This window comes from Mytilus galloprovincialis, chromosome 13 (assembly GCF_965363235.1).
Source record: "Mytilus galloprovincialis chromosome 13, xbMytGall1.hap1.1, whole genome shotgun sequence".
In the NCBI taxonomy this organism is placed as follows: domain Eukaryota; kingdom Metazoa; phylum Mollusca; class Bivalvia; order Mytilida; family Mytilidae; genus Mytilus; species Mytilus galloprovincialis.
In genome coordinates, this window is record NC_134850.1 from 51,062,453 (window position 1) to 51,087,729 (window position 25,277).

A 25,277-nucleotide genomic window follows, 5' to 3' on the forward strand; every position below is an offset into this window, starting at 1 on the left:
CTTTTAGTTTTATAGCTTATAACCTGATCTTAGTTCAAAGCAATAAATAATAATGTTATAAAAGGGCATAACTCAAGAACTGTAAAAGGCAAGCTACCCAAATTTGAACTTTGAGTTTTGTGGTAATGAGCATTGTGTAAATGTTTCATAACATTTGGTTGAGGCAAACTAAAGTTAGAGAACAGAAACCAATTCTTGAGATGTACGTACTGACAGACAGACGTATGTACAGACGGACAAGGGTACACCTTAATGCCCCCTCCGCTAAGGTGGGGGAATAAAAAAATATGATGTACAGCAACAAATGATAACCACATAATATTTCATGTACATCCAGAATGTGGCAGGGTTAAAAATGGTTTCCTGGCACCAAATCCCTACCACTAACATGGGACAGTGGTGTAACACAGAGGCAGATTTAGAGGGGCTCAGGGGGGAATCACTGAAGCATGACTGGAGCGGCACAATCTTATAGAGTCAGTGGGCCCCCTTTTATGAAAATTTCTGGATCTGCCACTGTAACAGTTCAACATCAAAACAAATCATGCACATTTTCATAAAACACTTGTTCAATTTGAAGAATTTTACAAATAAAATAAAACAAAATCAACCTTATGACTTTAGCTGCCAGTTTACATGTCTAAATGAAGATTAATCTGATAAACAAAAGCTGTACACCCCCTAGTAGTAGACTAGTCAACGATAACTTTACTTTGATCACTTGCCTTTTACAAACAAGTTGATAAATTTTTAAATCTTTGCTAATCTGTCAAGTCAATAGACATTAACAATCCCTATAGTTTAGTGAACTTTTCTTTTGAAATGATTAGTTCATATAAACCATGGAATCTTTACTGTCAAACAAAATATTCTATAAGGATCTTAACAGTTTTGTCTATAATATTTGCAACTTTTAATAATTTTCTGCTTCAAAAATAGTGGGAGTTTCCCATTTTCCAATTCACAAGACCACAATCAAGACAAAGAGCATAAGGTCAATCTATTTTAATTTTGTTCCATATAGCCATATATGGTATGCACTTGAATGTAAGCACATTTTAAAAACTTTTTTAAAAGAAGATTTTTGTTTACTCTTAAAATGCATGAAATAATAATAAATACTTCAATAACATTAACAGTACCAATTTTACTGCAACAGATTCACGTTTCAACAATTAATGTCTCTTCATTAATGCTCGAGTCCAACTTGAATATTTGAAAATCAATAACAATAGAAATTTACTGCTTCATTGTCAATGTGATTGTCTCCAACTTGTACCCTATCCAGCTGATATTCAATGTACGTTTTTTAATATTCAAGATAGCCAAGTTCAAAGCTTTATAAAATATTCATAGGTATAAAACTTACCATTAAACCTACCATACTATTTACTTCAAGTCAACAATAGCAAAAAAATAAATTGCTCTGGTGGAATTCAAATACAAAATTTTAATATATGTGACATTGGAGTGATTATCAATACAACTTAATTCATTTGAAGACAGTATCTTTATGTTTTTCTTTTCAACACTTTAAACAAATATCAAATAGGTTTCAAATTAAAACCTACCATTCAAATTGTCAATACACAACTCATAGAAAGGAATTCAACATGTAAATAAATGCTGTATGAGTTTTTAAAATAAATTTGTTGACACAGAGATATGTCTCGCCTTTTTGTTACTTTGATAGTTTGATGCAAATGTTGTAAATAGAATGGTAATATTTGAACATAAATAAAAGAAAAGAACTACTCGTTCCAATGTCACAAATATTTTATATTTCCAAGGGGCATAACTCTCTTAAAAAAAAACCATCGTCCACCTTTTATACATCTTGTTTGAGATATTGTTGATATTAACCTAATATATAAGTTTTATAAAAATCTGGCAAGAATTGTACCCATGAGAGCGCTAATGAAGACATTTTACATAATTATTATATGTTCATGGGGAATAACTCAAAAAGTTATTGCAAGGACTTTGCGTTAACATGTAAAAAGTGATGCACCCACCAAGCTTGGGTTATAGAATTTAATGACTTAAGATTGCAATCACATATGTGACATAGTCTGTGAATTTAAATACAAATGGATGTTCCCAAACAAACTGACTGTATGTTGCAAACAAGACTTTGATTTTCATACATATATTAGGCCACACCAATTTAATTTCTTGTTCGACGGATTTTTGGACTCCAAAATTTGGGGCGAGCGAGCGATTTGAAAATTTTAATAAAAAAAAATTTAATTTGCAAATTTTTGAGGCGAAGCTTGAAAAGTAAAGGCGAGCGATTATAATTTTTTTTTGTAAACATAAAATAATAGGTTTTTTACAATATTAAAACTTGATTTATCACTTGTACTTTGACATTTCTTTAATTTCTGAAGTATTTTTCCCTATTCACCAAGAAATAATTAAATCTGGTCTATGTATGTGTGACTGACAATGAGACAATTCTCCATCCAAATCATAATCAGTTTGGGGGCAACCCCTTAATGTTATAAATATCCCTTTTACATGTTTTATGAGGGATCAATATAAGTTATAATATATTTGTTTGTACAAAAGGGCTCATATTTTCCCATAGAACTATATATCTATCTGGTATTAAATGGTCAAAACATGTCCAATAATTTAGTAATATTCCTGGACTTTAACCATGCATGTTAACACTTTTACTTTAGTTTAATATTATTCAAAATAAGTGGACCCCTCTTTTAGAAAAATTTGTTTAAAATATGATGTAACTCTCCTCTTTTTGAGTACAAAATTCTAAGTGTTCAAAGGTTTTGTATAGAAGAACTATACAAATCCTTGGTATTTCTATTTTATTTTCTACATCAGTAAAATTACCCCTTGTCTGAGGGAGGGTTGTTCTCAACCTGATAATAACTAACACAGGTCAAAGTACGGCCTTTACACAGGGCTTTGATACAGACCAAACAGCAAGCTATAAAGGACCCCAAAATTATTAGCGTACACAATTCGAACAGGAAAACCAACGATCTAATTTACATATATCCAAACGGGAAAATACCAATGAACAACAAACGATAACGGCTGAACGACATGCTCCAGAATCAATCAGGTCAGGTGCATAAACATGCAGCGGCCATGGATAGTTTTGTTTCGCCAGCATACAATATAATTGCAGTTGAAGGCAAATCCTTCAGAAGTTCTTTGTACTTTATTCTAACAACGAACAGTTTTTGATAGGGTACATAGGTAAAGGGGAAAGAAACCAATTTTTTGTTCTTCACGGAAATGCACGCTGAGCCTGTTATAACTTTTTATAGGAGCACTCCAGGTTTCATGCTGAAACAAATATTCTTACAGATATTTACACAGTGTGGTGGGGTGCTTTTATGTTTAAAATCGTTATATACAGGTTAGACTGTGATTTAACAAATGTTGATATCTTTTTTATAATATTTACAAAAAAAAACGGTGCGGGAAATGGACATGATTACAATTCCGGATGCGGGAAGCGGGAATATAAAAAAAATAAAAAAATTCTGTTTTGAAAAAAATAGGTGCGGGCGGGTCCGTCGAACAAGGGTTCAAATTGGTGTGGCCTTATATATAATTTCACAAAATCTGGCAGGCCTTTTTAGGTTAGAGAAAGTATATACATGTTACTCTCTGGTTGGCTGTGGCTTAATATCAGAAAATAAGGTAATTATATACATTATAAATATATGTATAATTGTCTAAATTATTTGTTTCTCCCAATTATTAAAAACAAATTGTAATAGATAACTTTTCTCATCATGGGCACTTCAATTAAAATAAAAATATTTTTTTATCATTATACAAGCCATAGACTTTGTCTTATAGTTTTCCTATATACCCCTAGTAATAATAAAACACAATTTTGTAATATGTTTTCAAACTTATTTATATTACATATATATAACAAATAGGATCAGACACAAGACAACATCAAAATGTTTTGTAATATTTTGGTCAATCAAAATTTTTGATTCAGACCTTTGTCATGTTTGTAGGTGTTGTGTAATTTTTATTTTTTTTTACTTTGAAATTGAATTTAAAAAAAAGTACTTTTAGAGTAATCTAAAGATGTTTTAAGTAAGTTTTAAAAAAAATTACTGCATTAATCATGGCATTATTACCTCATACTGGGCCTAAAATAAAATTTCATTTGTTTGGCATTGCCGCCCGACCCACTGAAAAACTTGCCGCCCAAATAATTTTATTTGCGTTTCAGAAATTTATTTTTTTTTATTTAAAAAAAATCGAAATTGTGCCGGAAATTGATCGTATCCGTCGAGTTTGTTCCTGGCTTTACTTATTTCAAATCATGATCTTAAAAGCGCTTGCCTTACACTGTATTGGGAGCAAACATTTAAATGACATGGAATAGAAAAAGTCTGCCAAAAGTAATGTCAAAGAGGCCGGCAGGGGAAGGCATCTCCCTATGCTGCAATGCATTGGTTAAGGGAGATGGATTTTATCAAAAATCAAATTTCAGCTATTCTTTGAAAGAAACGTTCTGAGAGACCTTGTAGAGGACTCAATTTTATCTTTTGTAAAGCAAAAACAGATGATTTCTGCTTGACTTTGTCGCTTCATGAGATAGAAGTTTTTCACCGGGACATCACAGAACAAATATGCGTGGCTCTTACATTTGATGAACTTATTAAATAATTGAAATTTATCATTGACAAATTTTCCCTTGAACCAGAGAACAAAGTATTTACTGCAGTCAGAACCACAATGATGCATTCAAGATAATTATGGCTGTAAGCACCAAAGCTTAAAGACCATAATGATTTACAGGTTTATAGTAGTTTTGTACCAGTAGATGCTAGCCTGGAACAAAACATACATATTTTAAAGACTAGCATCTTGTGTCAATTGAAGTACTTCCCCCTTTTCTTGCCTTTCTTCTTAACATGAATAAGATAATTCTTAAAACATAAAAGATACTGACAGATTGTCTGTCCTGCTGCATATTTCCATTTTGAATTTATCATACGTTTTAAACCTATCCCTGAAAAACCTTGCACTTGGATAATATTAGTATAAACACCATGTCTATTTGTGCCAACCTTCCAAATTTTTAATATTTTGCTATCCTAATTTGGAACAGATCCTTTATCCTCAAAACTTATTATGGGAAGTAGGCATGTTTGTATGGTAGTTCGTCACACCTTACATGTATGATTACTAAGCCTCCAGGTATTGGTTTGAGCCCTAGTTGGGCAGTTGCAAAATTAAGGTTTGATTTTCATGTCAGATGTGATAAGGTTAGTCAGTTTAATCCCACAGGTTGGCATTTTCCTTCAAGTACTACGGTTTAGTACGGCACTAAAACTGACTGCCATGAAATTACCCATATGGTGTAGAAAGTGATGTTTATAAAACCAAAGCAAAGTTTTAAATCTTTGTCCATTTGTACAAGGGGCCGTAGTGGTTGAGCCATTTAACTTATGGTAATTTTACCAAACTGTGACCACAACTTCAAGATGTGACATCAGGCCTCTGTTCAATGGGCAGCCCCACAATAAAAGTTCAATTTTCACGTCATACATTTTATATGGTTAATTTGTCAGTTTCCTGCCTCAGTTCTGTGTTTTTTTCTGGGTACTTATTAACTTTGCCAATAAAACTGACTGTCTTGCGTGAAATAATCCATATGATGTAGAATGTGACATTGATGGTTGACCCCTTTCAAAGAAACCACCAGCATGTACACACAACAATGCTGCAATGCTTTAGACAACATTGATCTGGAGACTTCATGATTTACATGTATAAGGCTTTTAAATGTAAAAAAAAAAAAAAAATCCCTACCTACCTACCCACCTGCTGATAGTGTGGGTCGGCAATGCCAAACAAACAATTTTTTAAGGGTGGCCCTAGGTATATTAATTATTAAGCTTTAATAAATACCTCTTTAAAACTATTCAAGAATGTTTATCTTATCTTAATCCTGACCAAAGTAGTTTTTGGGGTTAAGATGTCGGAATTCTGATAAGTTTCATAAAATTGGGTTGAGGCAATTTACGTAATATAACGGAGACGACATAAAAAACAAGGGCTCTCCATTATCTAGGATGAACCCCTAAAATATCTGATCTCACTAGTCACTTGTGACCTTGTCACAGATGACCTTTCAGATAATTGGAATAAATCTTTGGTATCAATCAGTTGAACCCATAAAAGGAAAGCACTAGTGGTTTCAATTTGTTTTTTCTTTTTTTGACACAAGAGAAATTGTTAACCATCTTAACTTAAACATGGAAGAATAAACCTTCCATTAATTTGTAAGATTTTAATTTTTTTAAATTGTTCTCAAATATTTGCCACTACTAGACATTAAGCAACAAACAACCAATCAATTTTTTTAATACCTACTTGAATACCCTTAGGGAGCTACCATTTGATTTTTATGGGGGGGCTAGGATGAAATTTGAAAAAAATAGGCAGGACAGGAGTTTTGAGTAAAAAAAAAGGCAGGATGAGAAACTTGTTAAAAAAAAAGGCAGGATGACAATTTGTGTAAAAAAAGTCAGGATAAACTAGTAAAAAAAAAGGCAGGACCGAATAGAGTAAAAAATAAAAAGGCAGGACAGAGATTACAACTAAAAAAAAAGCAGGACAAAATTTTTCATCCTAGCCCCCCCATAAAAATCAAATGGTAGCTCCCTTAATAAGGACAGTTATATACTATTGTTTGCCACAGATTAACTGCTACTTCAATGTTAAATAGTTTAATATTCCTTAATACATTATGAATTCAGCAATTGTAAAAGATATAATATAATTAATTTCTTTCTATAAAACATAAAAGAAACTGACCTAATCTGATTAAAACAAGCTTATTTTTCTCATTAAAGAATTAATGTTGTAATAGATGATATAACTGGATAAATTAAACAGCTTAAATTCATTTTAATTCCTTAAAGAGCTTCATCATTGATTTATGAATATGTTCATTATTCACGTTTAAGAAAATGTGAAGTTGTGAACATTTTGATATATGACATGTGGTTTGAACAAGTTGAGCTTGACTCTAACATCATGAGCACTCATAGTTTCCAAATAGTCATAGCATATCATATGATCATAAGAGTTACGATTCCGTAGCTACATGAGGATGTGATATAAACCCTAACGCTATTTCAACGAAAGTCCCTCAAATGTAAATCAAACTATATTTTTTTACTGTTCTTTCTTTAACTTTTACTTGATTACATTTTATAAAAGTTTTTGCATGGGATTTTTATTTTATTCAACTCTATTTCTGCCATTAATGCATTTAATCCATTCTTTTTGAGCTCAGTCGGTTTACACGCTGCCTTGTAACATATCTAGGTCTCGCATTTGAGTCCTGGTGGAGACGAACAATTTTGTAATGAAATTCATGCTCTCCAGTTAATTTGGCGCCCAACTAAAAAACCTACGGTGATTAGAGAGGAATTCTAGCTAAGATATGTGTTGAGAGAGTCATAATGGTATGAAGACTCATGATGTGGTGGAAGTGTGACAGGATTGCTTCCCTTAGAAAATATGGTAGATACTTAGTCAGCCATAAGTATTCAAGCTAAGGAAGAACTTCTTTAGCTCAGTTTTTTAACGCACTGCATTGTAACACAGACATCCTGGGTCGAGTCCCGGTGGAGACAAGCAATTTTGTATGTAGAATTATGCTTTTTGCATTAAAAAAAAAACAGAGGAAAGTCCATACCAAATAACATTTCTAACTATACAATAGGTCATCAAAAGGGATTTACAACTAACAAAAATGTGTACCCAGTACAGGGATGCTCCATCTGCACTATCATTTTCTATGTTCAGTGGACCGTGAAAAAGGGGGGAAATCTCCAATTTGGCATTAAAATAAGAAAGATCAAATCAAAAGAAACATGTGTACTAAGTTTCAATTTGATTGGACTTCGACTTCATCAAAAACTACTTCGACCAAAACCTTTAACCTGAAGAAAGACAGACGGAAGAACAGACGGATGAATAGACAAACGGACGAACGGACGAACAGACGAACTCAGATGAACAATTGGACGAGCGGACAAGAAAACTTAATGCCCATAAATGGGGCATAAAAACATACATTCATTGACTCAATTGTTTTAAACTGCTTACTTCATTGTCTGCTATTTTAGAAATTAGGAACACACTCACAAGATAACTGAACACACTTAACATGCTTAACAGGAGAAATATAAACACTGACAGGAGAAATGAAAACACTAAAAAGAGAACTGAATACTGAAAGGGGGAAAAAACAAGCTGAAAAGGATCTGAACACACTGAAAGGAGTACTGAACAATTCAATGGAATTTTGATGGAATTAGACTACACACTGGGCTAACTCAGAGCAGTCTACTTACACTGACAGAACCAACTAAGATGCTAGTGCTATATTTTACTAAATAATCTCAATCAGATGATAGTGTATGGCTGCATGTAATTACAACCCACAGACATTAAATTTCATTCAACAATTAAGTGTCAAGTCTGAAAGGTGGAATAAAATTAGCTTTTACCAATATATAGTTAAAACTTTGATACTTATTTGACACTTTTATTTACATAAATTTCTTGCAGTGCAAGAATGGAATACCCATTTTATGATCAGAGCAGGTCAGTATTTAAGAATCTCATCTTTTTCTAATGAGACAAACTCTGGATAGAATTAAAAAGAACTAACAAATAAAGAAACAGATTACACAGAATCACATGCGACAGGTTTTGATGAAGTTGAAATGGCCCTTAGAAAAGATTAATTAAGTAATACCAAAACAGTCAACAAAGAATGAAGTACAATAAAATAAACTTGCAACTTAGATGATGCTTTTTAATAGTCTGATCTACCTCAAGGATAAACAGTCTTGAAATATTTTTTTAACCAAATTCTTAATTCATTAACATTTACAATCATGTACCTTGCATATAGATTTTCTTGCCTAAGACTAGCAACTCTTGTGTGTGCATAAGTTATGACAATGAGAGTATATATACATGAAGTAAACTCAAAACTTCAAGTTTACAAAACTTAAGTAAAATTGAGAATGGAAATGGGAATGTGTCAAAGAGACAACAACCCGACCAAATAAAAAACTACAGCAGAGGGTCACCAACAGGTCTTCAATGTAGCGAGAAATTCCTGCACCCGGAGGCGTCCTTCAGCTGGCCCCTAAACAAATATATACTAGTCCAGTGATAATGAACGCCATACTAATTTCCAAATTGTACACAAGAAACTAAAATTAAAATAATACAAGACTAACAAAGGCCAGAGGCTCCTGACTAAGGCTTACTCTACAAGTACATGTACAGTGCAACCTGCCTAATCCGACACCCTGAGTATTCAAACGTCTTGACAAATATTCATGGTCCTAAAATAGGCCTATCCTTGCAGAAAACCCTCAGTATTCGGACACCCTGCTTAATTCCGACAATTTTTCTGGTCCCCCCAGTGTGTCTGATTAGGCAAGTTCCACTGTACTTATTTGATCTAAAATAAGGTTTAATATTGAAATATAGGTCTTAGCATAGAAGATAAAATCATGGTACAAATCTACAGAAAAGCAATAAAGAAAAGATTATCAACACCTCTGCCGTTTAATTGTCATGTGATAGCAAACAAGATTTTACGATATGAACTTTAAATAATGTCAGATATTTAACATGGTTAAGTAGCTTTAATTTGATCTAGTCTATATAGTGTCTATTGTATGTTTCATGTCTGTAAATGGTCAAATCATATATTTTATATAGAGATTTTAGCATGTTTTAAAGTACTCAAATTAACAAATCTTCTGTATATATTGTCACCACTCTTAGCCTTCTGGTTCTTGCCTTAAAAAATTTGCACAACAACCCATAATGTTAATCTTATATACCGTACATCTGAGAAAATGTTTCCAAATTGGTGTAATTTCTGTGAAATTTGTTAAATTTTCCAATTGAAATTGAATGATTATTTTCTATTTTAAAAATAAATAAAGAATATCCACATAAAACAGAAAAAATATCATATCATAGGGAACATGTATACCAAGTTTCAAGTTGATTGAACTTCAACTTCATCAAAAATACCTTGACCAAAAACTTCAATCTGAAGTGGGACAGACGGATGAACAGACTGACGAAAGGACTGACGGATGAACAAATGAAAGAAAGGACTGACAGATGAACAAATGAATGAACGCACAGACCAGAAAACATAAAAATTCAACCTGAAAATGTTCTGGATTCACAGTATCACATTTCCATGTTCTATCAAGGATTTGTATACTATACAAATCCTTGGTTCTATGTACGTTGTAATTGAGGTCATAAATATAGTTTGGAGAAGAAAAAAAATCATCATAAACAAAGTATTCCCCTTGACCCACACTTTTATTATTAATAGGGCAATGGTATAAGGGAGATAATTCAAATTGACAAAATAAAAAGTTGTACTGAAATTTATTAGTACAATCAGAGACATATAATACCATGGATGTATAACTAACATACGTCCTTGATAATACATTTTAATTATATGTCTCTGGTACAATATATAATCAGCTAAACAAATTGCGAGAAATAAGTCTAAATCAGGATACAGTAACATACATGACATATTCCTCTAAACATCAGCCCAACAATGTTAGATCTGTAAATTTGCTTATGCAATTCTATTGTTCTCCCCTCGCTAAGGATTTGAAATTGTGCTACTGAAATATGGTGGCACCAAATGGCCACTATAATCTACGCCCTAGACCACTCAATCACCTAGGTTATATATGTGTGTGCTTTTGATTCCATTGGGTTTAAATGTACTCCAGACATTATCAAAAGTATGCCTGTTACAAGTAACAAATTGAAAATTTACATGATTTACTAATTTAGCATTTTTAAATTACACAGTTTTAAGTTACAAATTGACAATTTGCTAACATAGAATTTTGGTCACCTTGTTGGTCTTTCCTTTAATATACTTCTAGGCAATACAAATTTAACAGGCAGCACAAATTATGTTTCATTTTGTATCAAAACTTTTTGGTTCATTTTTAAAAGATGACTTTCTGTGAACGCTGCATGGCGGCGTTTTTGAACATTTTTCTTTTCCACTGAAAACTTCATCTGTTGATATAAATTGTGAATGTTTAGATTATATTTGAATATATTCACTTATTTTGTAAGATGTGTTATTCTAGATTTATTAAATAATTTTGTATGGTATCCACAATCTAAATAAGAGGGGGGGATAGAATCTTTATTGGGACTCCAGGATCAGGTGTTTCTGAGACTACTATAACACATATGTGTTATAGTAGTCTCAGGGTGTTTTTAAGGTCAGGATTTCAGGATTGACCCTTTCAAGATCCAGGAATTCTTTTTTTGAATTTCAGGATGTCGGAATTTAAATTTATTTAAAATCGGGACCTCTGGATTTTGTGTTTTGAAGCCGGGGATTTCGGGATCAGGACTCCTCCTATCCCCCTCACATAAGAATGTTAGATTTACCTGAATTTTCTAGCTAGATGTCAATGGATGTGTAGTTTGGAAAGGCTTTTTTTTGGCAATGATGCCTTCCTACCTTCAAGACATCATAATTATTTGAAGAAGCTAGATATGATAGATATGTGGACTGTGTTACAGTCATGAGTATGTTCCGCGGACTTTGCCAATCAGACAACTGTCAGTGTCCACAACTGGCATGAGCAAAGATGTGATTGCACAGCCTTCAACTGTTCAATGTAGTCCAAGATTACTCTGATGTCCAACGGCTATGACAAGTAATACCTATGCTAATTGAGGTTGAAAGTGAACAGATGATTTTTCATACTTTTAGGTATACAATGTATGCCTATCTGTAATTTTAAAATAACCGTTTAGATTGTTGACATTTCAAACTCTTATGCTGCAGCTAAATGCACATCTGGTTTACATACTATAGGTATTTGGTTATTGATGGTGTATATTTACCTGTTTAGCATAACCCAATTACAAATGTTGTTATCAAAACAACCATTTATGCCGGTAAACTTGTAAAAACACGCTTCTTTCACTTTCGTTTTATTTCCTGCGCCAACTTTTCGTCTGGTGGCCAAAATGTCCTTCTCACAAAATACCACTTTCATGGGAGGTAATCAATATTTCCCGCTAAATTTCATTCATTTCCTTTCTTTACGTTTTCCAAGCCAGTCTTCCATGATCTTCCATCTGAAAAAAAAAATTATTAACTGGTGCATGCGTGGCCTATTTATTTAAAACTAGTGTGATGTTTTTCTGTTTATTTAAGAATTGAATGCTACTTTTTGTAAATTTATTGGGGTGTAAAAGCGTTGACCGAAGTACATTTTGTATGAAGTGCACTTTATTGTAGGCCCTGAGCACGTGTTATCATGAATGAAAAGTTGTATTGAGCAATGCAACTGCTTACGGAATAACACGTGATGTGCAGTTAGCCAATCGGAATAAAATATTATAATGAAACATACAACTAATGTAATTATAAAGTATAATAAAAAGAATATTAAGTAATGTACAAAAAAACTGTACAGAGAACAGACGACACGTAGTGAAGTTAAAACTATAACCAGGAAAATGTACATCTGCATGTCAGTTAACTGCTAGTAGTCTGTTGTTATTTATGTATTATTGTCATTTTGTTTATTTTCTTTGGTTACATCTTCTGACATCAGACTCGGATTTCTCTTGAACTGAATTTTAATGTGCGTATTGTTATGCGTTTACTTTACTACATTGGTTAAAGGTATAGGGGGAGGGTTGAGATCTCACAAACATGTTTAACCCCGCCGCAATTTTTGCGCCTGTCCCAAGTCAGGAGCCTCTGGCCTTTGTTAGTCTTGTATTATTTTAATTTTAGTTTCTTGTGTACAATTTGGAAATTAGTATGGCGTTCATTATCACTGAACTAGTATATATTTGTTTAGGTGCCAGCTGAAGGACGCCTCCGAGTGCGGGAATTTCTCGCTACATTGAAGACCTGTTGGTGACCTTCTGCTGTTGTTTTTTTTTTCAATGGTCGGGTTGTTGTCTCTTTGGCACATTCCCCATTTCCATTCTCAATTTTATTTGATGAAATTGAAGTCCAATCAACTTGAAACTTAGTACATGTGTTCCCTATAGTATAATCTTTCTAATTTTAATGCCAAATTAGATTATTATCCAATTTCACAGTCCATGGAACATGGAAAAGGATAGTGCGAGTGGGACATCCGTGTACTTTGGACACATTCTTGTTGTACCTAAGCTTAAAGCCTTTGGTCTTTTAATAATTCTCGGTGAAGTTCCTTTATTTTTTTTTGCATACAAAATATATTTTTGTGGGTTGAATCATGCAGTCGACGAAATGTTTCACCTTTGTTTCACTTTGAATATTGACATTCTTTTCTTTAATTGCTGATGACGACTTGTATACATGTATGCGTTACCAATTTCTATAGCTACTAGTAATTGGTTTAATTGAAGATCATTGAAGGTCACATGAATACGGATCCAATGAGGTCAAATTGATCACTTGCAAGTGAATAAATCTTTAGTGATGTTTATAAGCTTATTTTGACAAAATTGAACTAAACTGGCTGTTAAAAGCAAATTATTTTGTCACTATTTCACTTTCATTAGTGATTGAACCGGAACAAATCATATTTTACTTTTTTTCTATGTCTCGTAACTAATGTACCTTTAAAGCTTCACAACAAATTATTTCGATCACAATTGGTGCCATTTATCCAGGTCGTATTTGAAGTTAAGTATCTTTGCTAACTAATGGTTAAGATCAGGGGCGTAGCTACCCGGAGGCACGACAGCACGTGCATCCACGTCGTTTTCACAAAAAAAAAAAAAAAAAAAAAAAAAAAAACAGAAGAGAGAGATGAGTTGGTCAATCGGAATCAGACAGCGTGATGCATGTATTATCATCATTATGATATTTGTTTAACGTTTGGAGACTGTTAGTGTTGGTGTCTTTTCCGTCTATCCTGGATATTAGTTTGACAACCTAGATACAAGTGTTGATGAAGCTGTTCTTGCAGAAAAAGATCGTAGCTCCGCAGTTGCGTGCACATTGATTCGGCATGCAAAAAAGAAATGGCAAAATATTTTTTTTTTATAATATTGAATGCTAAAGGAAACACCTATGTTGTCATTTTTTTAATTGATGAAATATCATTAATTAACGACATTTGGTTTCAAAATATTTTTTTGTTGTTGAGATTATGACAATATCGGAAGGTAACTTGTATCTTTTACAAGATTTGAATTTGTAATTCTCAGTCTAAGATATGTAGTTTTGGGGCACATTTTACAGTGTACAGTTCATCAGTTTGCAGTTTGGAATGAGATGTACCAATCGACATTAGAATTATCAGATCCCTTCGATATCGTTGAAAATATGCCGAGGCGATGTGGTTGACAGACTACCGGAGCCAATCACCCTGCAACCGTGCTGCAACCACGCCAAAACAGTATTGGAAAGTCTAATTATTTTTTGTGTTCATAGACCATATGATAAGGGAACTGGAGAGTGGAGTCGCGTCAAGTTATCAGAAAATCGCTTCTTTGCGCTGTATCTGCTTCATCGTGTTGTAGGAAATATCACAAACGAACAAATCTCAATATTGTCTGAGACATACGAAACTGACCTCTGGCATGTATTTTTGACGAATTCAATTTGGAGTTCGCTCGATGCCGAACAAGTACGCTGGTTTATAACATCTCGCGAGTGCTACCATGCCATGATGGAGATCTATCAGTCACGGTACTACGTATGTAATTGAAAACAAATGTACGATCAACAATGAACAACGACATTTACATAGCATTACTGCATATTCATCGGGATTTCAGTGTGAATATTGACAATAGAGAAGTTTGTTTCTGCCCAGACCCGAAGAGGAGATTTTGGACAATTTTAGTAAATTCTGTATCACAAATATGTGTTGTTTATGTATTACTATATTCAGAAGATTTATTAATAGTTTTACATTCATAAATATTTATCTACATATAGCTCCTCTTTTGACCGTCCTATGACCGAAAACAGAAAAAAAAAATCTGCATAATAGGGTCCCAAATTTTTTTCGCGGTACTTGCTTCCACATCGTTTCTTTCTAGCTACGCCCCTGAAGATCTTGTCCTCCTGAGATAGCCATGTGTTACGATCTAGTCCTCTCGATAGCCATGTGTCTCGATCTTGTCCTCTCGACAGCCAAGTGTTACGATCTAGTCCTCTCCTAAAGGCGGGACTGGATCGTAACTCTTGGCAAGAGGAGACAAATCAAAAGTACTAGTAATGACAACGAATTACATGCCAGACTCGACACTTACTATCTTTCACCTTTAACCAAGAATATGCTATTAAAGAAGTAAACCAGGTGCTCCACAGGGCGCAGCTTTATACGACCGCAAAGGTCGAACCCTGAACAGTTGGGGCAAGTATGGACAAAACATTCAAGCGTGATACAGCTCTGAATTTGGATTGTGATCAAATTTTTGACATTACATGGTTTTTTTTTACACAAAACAAATGTCAAGATTTTACAAATCAATTAAAGATTTCTTCTTCAAACTTATTTAAATATAAAATTAAATAGTTGACACAGCATAGGTTTCTGACACAGAATGAATGTGGTCTAATGAACTTTTTTTGCCTTTGAGCAATTCACTATGCTGTTGAATATTAATCCTCTCAAAAAAATGTTTGAAGTAATTTTCTTTTTATTTATGAAATCTGAAATGAGAAAAATTTACCCCCTTTCCCCCCCGTTTTTTTTTTAACATCCCTGTTTCCCATTTTCCAAAACTGATATCAATTCAAATTTCTAATGGAGTTTGCAACAATAACTACTCTTTTAAATACATCATAAAATATCAAAATGTAAAATAAAGTGCTTGTTATCACTGAATGGTAAAGATTGGTTGGTAGTAAAAGTGAATATACATTGTTTATTGTATAAAACAATAAAAAAAACTTCATCAGCAACATTTTATATTGGCAAATTTCCAATGAAGTTAATTACATAAAGTTATTGGCAAATAAAAATAGAAAATGACATCATAGTCATGTCTGGCAAATGTCCAACATACATTATCTAAAAACATTTTAGATAAGATAAGGAAAAAAAGCTTCATCAGTAACATTTTATATTGGCAAATTTCCAATGAAGTTATTTACATAAAGTTAATGGCAAATAAAAATAGAAAATGACATCATAGTCATGTCTGGCAAATTTGCAACATATATTATTGCTATTGCACAATATTGTGGAATTAGATATTTTTTGCTATTGTGCAATACTTTGCAATTGAAAAATGCTATTGCACAATACTTGATATGGAATCCTGATTGGGATCAACTTGAAAACTGGGCCCATAATCAAAAATCAAAGTACATAAAATTGAGAATGGAAATGGGGAATGTGTCAAAGAGACAACAACCCAACCAAATAAAAAACAACAGCAGAGGGTCACCAACAGGTCTTCAATGTAGCGAGAAATTCCCGCACCCGGAGGCGTTCTTTAGCTGGCCCCTGAACAAATATATACTAGTCCAGTGATAATGAACGCCATAGTAATTTCCAAATTGTACACAAGAAACTAAAATTAAAATAATACAAGACTAACAAAGGCCAGAGGCTCCTGACTTGGGACAGGCGCAAAAATGCGGCGGGGTTAAACATGTTTGTGAGATCTCAACCTTCCCTCTATACCTCTAACCAATGTAGAAAAGTAAACGTATAACAATACGCATTAAAATACAGTTCAAGAGAAGTCCAAGTCTGATGATTTCAACTTTGAATTAGATAAAAAGTCAAAGTTGAAATCATAAATATGTTTAGATAAAGCATATCAAATAAGCCCAAGAATTTAATTTTTGTTGAAATCAAACTTAATTTAATTTTGGACCCTGTGGACCTTAATGTAGACCAACTTGAAAACTGGATCAAAAATTAAGAATCTACATACATTTGTTTGTACGCAGTTAGATTTGGTATTTCAAAGAACCCATTTATTCAATTTTTGATGAAATCAAATTAAGTTTAATTTTGGACCCATTTGGACCAACTTGAAAACTTGGCCAATAATTAAAAATGTAAGTACATTTATAAATTCAGCATATCAAAGAACCCCAAGGATTCAATTTTTGTTAAAATCAAACTAAGTTTTATTTTGGACCCTTTGGATCTTAAATGGAAACTTCGCAAAAAAATCAAAAATTGATATTATGTTCATTCAGTATAAAAATGCTCAAATTCATAATTATTAAAGTTTTATTCCGCTAGATAAGCGATCACCATCGATTTTAAATTTAGAGTATCAATTATCTGCGTTCGGCCATTTTGTCTTCTTTCCAGATTAGTAACAACGATATGTCTATAAACCACAAAGGAACAAAACTACAGTAACCGATGTAGTCGTAATTGCGTGTCGATATCTTGTCAATCGTACGGTTGTTTTATCCGACTAACCAACTTGATACGGAAAATATTCTTTTTTTTTAAATTACCATGGTCTGTTGGTTTTAAACTGTTGATATTGGAATTAGATAAAAAGTCAAAGTTGAAATCATAAATAAGTGTTCCGTGAAAATTGTTTTTGAAAATCTAAATATATGATTATATTCATGATATTATAGAATTTTCAAAATTAATTTGTTGATGATATCAAGTAATGTTTAATTTTAAATGTTATAGGTTTGAATGTTTTTTAATTTTATTATGGGATTAAATATTGAAAATGAAATATATTGTTAGATATAGTATTTTTAAAAAGTCATATTTTATTTTTTTGTTGAAATGAAAAAGTGTTTGTTTGGAGCATGATTTTATCATTTGTAAACGGGGCTTATAATGAAAAATAGGGCTGATAATGAAAAATAATAGTACAAATTAAATCTAAGCATATCAAATAAGCTGAAGAATTCAATTGTTATTTTAATTAAAGTGAGTTAAATTTTTGATTGTTTAGAAGATTTTTTGAAGTAGAATAATGTAAGATTAAAAAGTTTGTGGGGAAGGGGAGATAATTGTGATAAATTTTGAGGTATTTATGTTAAGTAATTTGTTTGATGGTAGTTGAGGCATGTTTTTTATGTAATTATGTTATTAAACTTTGCAACCATAAACACCCATTTAAATACATCAAAAAATTATAAAAATAGAAAATGACATCATAGTCATGTCTGGCAAATTTCCAACATACATTATCTAAAAACATTTTAAATAAGATAAGAAAAAAAGCTTCATCAGCAACATTTTATATTGGCAAATTTCCAATGAAGTAATTTACATAAAGTTATTGGTTAATAATAATAGATAATGACATCATAGTCATGTCTGGCAAATATCCAAAAAAAAGCTTCATCAGCAACATTTTATATTGGCAAATTTCCAATGAAGTAATTTACATAAAGTTATTGGTTAATAATAATAGATAATGACATCATAGTCATGTCTGGCAAATATCCAAAAAAAAGCTTCATCAGCAACATTTTATATTGGCAAATTTCCAATGAAGTAATTTACATAAAGTTATTGGTTAATAATAATAGATAATGACATCATAGTCATGTCTGGCAAATATCCAAAAAAAAGCTTCATCAGCAACATTTTATATTGGCAAATTTCCAATGAAGTAATTTACTAAAAGTTATTGGCTAATAATAATAGACAATGACATCATAGTCATGTCTGGCAAATGTCCAACATACATTATCTAAAACATTTTATATAAGATAAGAAAAAAGAGCTTCATCAGCAACATTTTATATTGGCAAATTTCCAATAAAGCAATTCACATACAGTTATTGGCTAATAATAATAGATAATGACATCATAGTCATGTCTGGCAAATATCCAAAAAAAAGCTTCATCAGCAACATTTTATATTGGCAAATTGCCAATGAAGTTATTACATCAAGTTATTGGCAAATAAAAATAGAAAATGACATCATAGTCATGTCTGGCAACCACTAATATATACAAAGAAAGATAACTCCAATTGAAATTAATTGCTATTCCACAATATTCAAATAGATATTTCTTGCTATTGTGCAATACTGTCAATTGAAATTTTCTTGCTATTGCACAATACTTAAAATGATAATTTTAAATACAGACTTGGACCAACTTAAAAACTGGGCCCATATACACAGTTTGATTTGGCATATCAAAGAACCAGTTAGATTCAGCATATCAAAGAACCCCAACTATTCAATTTTTCATGAATCAAATAAAAGTTTAATTTCAAATCAAGTTAATGGTTATTTGGGCCAACCCCGATTTAGACCAACTTGAAAACTGGGCCAATAATCAACAATATAAGTCCATTTTTAGATTCAGCATATCTAAGAACCCAACATATTCATTTTCTGTCAAAATCAAACTAAGTTTAATTTTGGACCCTTTAGACCTTAATGTAGACCAATTTGAAAACAGGACCAAAAGTTAAGAATCTACATACACAGTTAGAACAGGCATATCAAAGAACCCAAATTAATCAATTTTGATGAAATCAAACAAAGTTTAATTTTGGACCCTTTGGACCCCTTATTCCTAAACTGTTGGGACCAAAACTCCCAAAATCAATCCCAACCTTCCTTTTTATGGTCATAAACCTTGTGTTCAACTTTCATAGATTTCTATTTACTTATATTAACATCATGGTACAAAAACCTAGAAAAATGCTTATTTGGGTCCCTTTTTGGCCCCTAATTCCTAAACTATTGAAACCAACACTCCCAAAATCAATCCCAACTTTTCTTTTGTGGTCATAAACCTTGTGTCAAAATTTCATAGATTTCTATTAACTTAAACTAAAGTTATAGTGCGAAAACCAAGAAAATGCTTATTTGGGCCATTTTTGGCCCCTAATTCCTAAAATGTTGGGACCAAAACTCCCAAAATCAATACCAACCTTCCTTTTGTTGTCATAAACCTTGTGTTAAAATTTCATAGATTTCCATTCACTTTTACTAAAGTTAGAGTGCGAAAACTAAAAGTATTCGGACGACGGACGACGACGACGACGACGCCGACGACGACGACGACGACGACGCAGACGCCAACGTGATAGCAATATACGACGAAAAATTTTTCAAATTTTGCGGTCGTATAAAAAAATAATGAGTGTAATAATTTTATTTAAATAAGAAGATAGAATGTGTGATTAGATATAAAAGAATAAGAAACTTTTTTTCTCTCTCTCTCCACTTGTTGTTACTTCCCCATGTTTCCTTCACAAAAACTCCTCGCCGAAGAGTTAATTATATATGTGATCCGGTTGTGATCCTCGTTAGGAATTTGTATGATCCTATTGGGATAGAATTAGTGATGAGTATAATAGAGATAAAAATGTCAAGGTTGTTTAATAGCCTTCATTGCTATGACCTTCTCCTCATCCATAGCACTGATGACGGAGACCTGAAAATAAAAACAAAACAAAGATGAGAATATGTGTTATCTTTTTAATTTCAGGTCAAGTATGTAGAATCAAATTACATGGGGGTACGTATACTAGCAGTAGGGGTGATCATTCACAAATTATTTTCATTTGTTGCTACGCATGGTTATTTTTGTTCACTTTTATTCACATTTGTTACCTAGATTTTGTGCTGCAGAATATTCATTCACAGTTCGTTTTGTTCAAAGATTTTTTTCAGTTCTTACCAGGCCAAGTTATTCATTTTTAAAATCTCCCCCCCCCTTTTTTTCCTTACCTAAATTGTACATAACATGACAATGAAAAGATCGTAACATAATTAAAATTAAAAGCGCTTAAAATTATTAGCTGTTGTTTGTTAACTGCCTCAAAGGAAACAAAACTGTTATGATGTTTTTACAAATACAACGTTTTATCTAATAAAGTAATGCAAAAACTATCTAAAGTGAACACATAAGAAAAGAACAATGTTGTACAGACCCCACCATAATATTCAGGCTAACATAACAAATATTAAAGTGCACCACAAGTGTATATTGGAAGTTTGCAGTTAATAAAAGCTCCACAGAAACACACTGATGGTAAACGATTGGTTAGGTACAAAGGCACTTGTCTCAGAACTTCCCCCCTTTATAACCTGAATATGTTATAAGGTATATAGGAAGTTTTTTTTACTGAGACAAGTGCCTGTAGTAAGGTATCAGTTCAAACTGTTGTGCGCTAGAAGTGAGTCGTATGATGTTATGTGCAGGCAGAGACATATATACATGTGTAGTTCAGGGAATCATTTCCATTTTACTGTTTGTGACAATTCAATTGTTCGAGTTGTTTCATTTTTTAAGTAGTGTCTGAGAAAAGTGTGCAGCCAATATTTAAGTTCGTTCAAAACATTCAAAATATTGAAAAGTTAAAGTATCGACAAACAGGAAGTAAGTTGCACAATTGCACAGGAGTTTGAAATCTTAGCAATAAATTAAAGGTGTATAAATATGCCTTACTCGAAAATCACAATATGCCAAACTTGACTATCACAGCTCATAGTCGAGTTTGGTATATCTATACTACTTTATTCAAACTCCTGTGGTAATTAATCAAAGTCCGAAAATGTGCCTCGATACGTATATATATAACTCATCACGGTAAACCTGCTGGACAAATATGCAGTCATTCTTTTTAGTAGTTCATTAGAGAAATTATGATGAACATTTTACTCTTATATATACGAGAAGACGGACGAACAACTGAACGAACAAGAGCACTGCAAATAATCCCCTTAATTATTTAGAGTGGGGTAAAACCGTATAGTCATGACACATATATATAACTAGGACCTAATTATGGGAAACATGTACGAAAACGAAAAATATCTTTAACATAAATATATACAAGTGCTATAACGTACCATGAAGTCTTCGTCTTTTTCAAATTTGACCTTAATCTCTTTTCCAAGGTCATCATCCTCCTCGATCTTGATGTCACTGCGAAGTTGACCTTTGTCGTCCATGATAGTCAAATATCCATCACGGCTAACATTAACAATCTAAATATATAAAATAAAATAACATTGAATTTATAAGCAATCGTTAAGCATGATTTTAGAAAGTTCAAACCAGCTGTAAGATAAAGAAGATATGGTACGCCGGAGTGTCGATGAGACAACGCTCCACCAGAGACCAAAACATATAGAAGTCTAGATCTACGACTGTGCCATTTATCATTAAACATTGATTAAGATGAACAGAAAGGTATTTTATACAAAATAAGCATGATAAATGGCCTCAAGTGTACTATTATAAGATAAAATGCTCCGCTGGGTGCCGCTTAATACGACGCAGAGATCGAACCTCTGACAGTTGCGGCATTTGTGTACACTATATCTAAGCTTGATACAGCACTAAATTTGGATTGCGATTGAATATTTGACACAACATAGGTAGGCGTATCTGTTTGTATTGATTGGGACCCCTAATTCCTAAACGAATATGGCTATGATAGCACCGAAATGCAACCAAACCTTCCTTTTGTGGTATGGACTCTTGTGGTACAACTTCATACAAAACTCATGCTATGGTCTGGAATCTGTTATCTTTTTGCCAATTTTTGGTCCAAAATTCTTAAAAGGTAAGTGCAATAACTCCCAATATCTATCTTAACCTTATGTGTGTGGTATGTAACCTTGTAATACAATTTCTAAGAGATTCATACACTTATACTGATATACTAGAGTTATTGTCTGGAAACCAAATGTTTTCTGACGAAGACGTCTGACATCGTGAAAACATTTTATGAACGCCGTATAAAAACAATTATAACAAAACTTCTATTGAGTGACACAAAGCACCGATCTGAGAGTACAATTAGGCAGCAACCATTTGACTTGTCGCGAAAAAAATAACCATAGCCCCCCCAGAAAATCAAATGGTTGCTGCCTTACTTAAAACAAGTTCATGTTCCCTACTTATATTCATGATAATTGGTATTTAAAGATATTGTCCCCACCTGATATTCCAGACGTTTGACATTAGGGACATCCATGTTATGGTGTGCTGGACAAATGTCTTCGTACTTCTTTCCAGTGAAGAGATCCAATCCAATGAGGTGAACCTGTAAACATGACAAATAGAGAAGAGTTGACTATTAAAGTAAACAAAGGTAACCACCTGTAAAAAAAGAAAGTGGTTTATTAGTTAGTTGTATTGTCACATCAACTAATTGTATACTACACATACGAATTTACAGTGCCAGGATTTCGAATCAGTTACACATTAGCCAAATTTGCTAGTGCAGCCCTGCATGTGAAATTACATATGAGACATACTCTGTTCTTCAATAATAAAGTTACACGTATATATATATATGTATATGTATATTTTTTTCTAACTGGATTCTTTATGACGTTATTTGCTGCTCTTAGCTTGACAATCCTTAATGGAAATTCGAGCAAAAATCCTGTTCATATATTTGCTATAAAGACGTTCATGACGTTCATATTTCTCTGCGATAAAACATGTGCCTGTGTTTATGGAGGGAAGCATGACCATACCTTTGCGTGTCCATGCTTTCCTGGTGCTGATGTAGACATCTCTACTATCTTACAAGGACGATTCTTTAGTAGAACATGGCCTCCCTTCCTCAGACTGGAACATTGCTCTGGGTAAGTACTAGATGCTCCAGCATCTCCATGTTCAAATTCCTCCTCATCATTGATAACAATGGTTGATGCTGCTTCCTTGCGAGCTCTAAAATCACAGAACTCAAACTTTAAATCGTAGCAGATGCATTTTAAGCAAATCTGAAAGCTCGGACGAAAAAATAACTGTAGAGATCTAGGTATTTTACAAATAAATTTCTCTTTTACTCTAAGCTTTCTTGTCCCATACCCATAAATGTTGGTGATCTAAGATGTTCACCTAATGAGTGAAGATTTATTTTAAAAGTTGTAGCATTTAAAGCAAACTTCTTTGTTGTATACTCTACAGATATGTTTTAAAGTAAATGTTTAAGTAAAAGTTTGTGCTGGATGAACTCGAAAACCAAATTGCGGTATGCAAGAAAACAGATATATTTAAACCAAGACATTGATCATTTTGGTCGGATATACTTAATATACCTATGAAGAAACGTCCATATATGTCAAAATTTTTATATAAAGATCATGAGAAAAATAAATGGATACATCTCACATTGCGATACGGATTATATTGTTGGAGTCGTGGTTAATTGGGGTATGAAACCCCCTTTTTTCTTCTTACTTGTCCTTAATTTATGGATACCCTTTTTCTCTATTTTTATTTGTCCTCATTTTATGGATTCCCCTTTTCTATATCCTTATTTCTATAGAAATTATTTAACGCAAACTAGTTTGGGTATGACAAGGAATACTGAACGATTATTATGTTTGTCTATACATGAAAATATGTAAATATTAAATCACCATACCAGTTATCGATTAATTTTCAACGAGCGCCCGTATGTATGTTGTGCAATGAGTGGATGATAGAGAAAGGTGCCAAAATATAACAGATTAAATTTAGTTTTTGTATACATACACAGAGTGGCTTTTTTAGTTAATCTTGACATATATTTTCGAGACGATTTGAATTTATTTTTTTATGTACAATTCACCCCCCTTTTTCTTTTTTACAATTTTCATTTATTTTAAAAATGCATTGGAGGGATGCATACAGTAAATATTATGTTATGAAAAAGATAAAAATAAATGATTGGAAACTTTTCAAAATGCAATTGTAATAATTCATCAAATTCTTAAAATGTTAAGCAAAATATGCATCCGATCTTTCCCGGTATAAAAAAACAATCCCTCTGATTATTTTATACTCTTCTTACCTTGATCCTTTATTTTTGTTTTTCATTTTTTGTCCTTTTCCTGTCTTCCCCGGAATTACCACAAACTGTTCACACTTTAGATATTGGAAATCAGTAATATGGCGTCAATATTCAAGTTGCATCAATATATATAGTAAGTATTGCACAACCAGTTGTAAATAAATTATATTTGATAATGAGGTCATTTTTTTATAATCACATGTTAGAAAATAAAAATAAAACAAATACAAACTTTAATATCACCATTTTCTAGGTTTTATAAAATGAAATAAAGTTGCGTATGTTTCGATGGAGAGGAAACGCTGATATTACAGATAGATATGCAAAACAATTACTGTGCCCCCTTTGGGTAGCTCTTATAATAAGTGGCGAATCCAGAAATTTCCATAAAGGGGGAGGGGCACTGAATGCATTAGAGGGGCCGCTCTAGTCATGCCTCCATGTTTCCCTTTCATAATTAAACATTTTTTTCAAACACAATT

At 32.7% G+C, this 25,277-nt stretch overlaps 2 protein-coding genes across 6 annotated transcripts in view; both read right to left on the bottom strand.

Moving 5' to 3' along the window:
• The window catches only part of LOC143056610 (uncharacterized), a 91,022-nt gene extending 78,906 nt beyond the window's left edge, over positions 1 to 12,116 (bottom strand). For all 5 annotated transcript variants that reach the window (XM_076229729.1, XM_076229728.1, XM_076229724.1 and 2 more), the window contains exon 1: positions 11,968 to 12,116. The gene's annotated coding sequence lies outside the window, so the exon portion shown is untranslated. The remainder of the gene's footprint in view (positions 1 to 11,967) is intronic.
• Positions 12,117 to 20,131: 8,015 nt separating this feature from the next.
• LOC143056493 (eukaryotic translation initiation factor 5A-1-like) lies at positions 20,132 to 24,942 on the bottom strand. Its single transcript, XM_076229566.1, has 5 exons — positions 24,796 to 24,942; positions 23,492 to 23,687; positions 22,948 to 23,052; positions 21,851 to 21,988; positions 20,132 to 20,429 (listed from the first exon to the last, which is right to left on the bottom strand). The coding sequence occupies exons 1-5, from the start codon at positions 24,819 to 24,821 to the stop codon at positions 20,364 to 20,366; spliced, it is 531 nt and encodes a 176-aa protein (XP_076085681.1). The 5' UTR covers positions 24,822 to 24,942; the 3' UTR covers positions 20,132 to 20,363.
• Between the last annotated feature and the right edge of the window lie 335 nt (positions 24,943 to 25,277).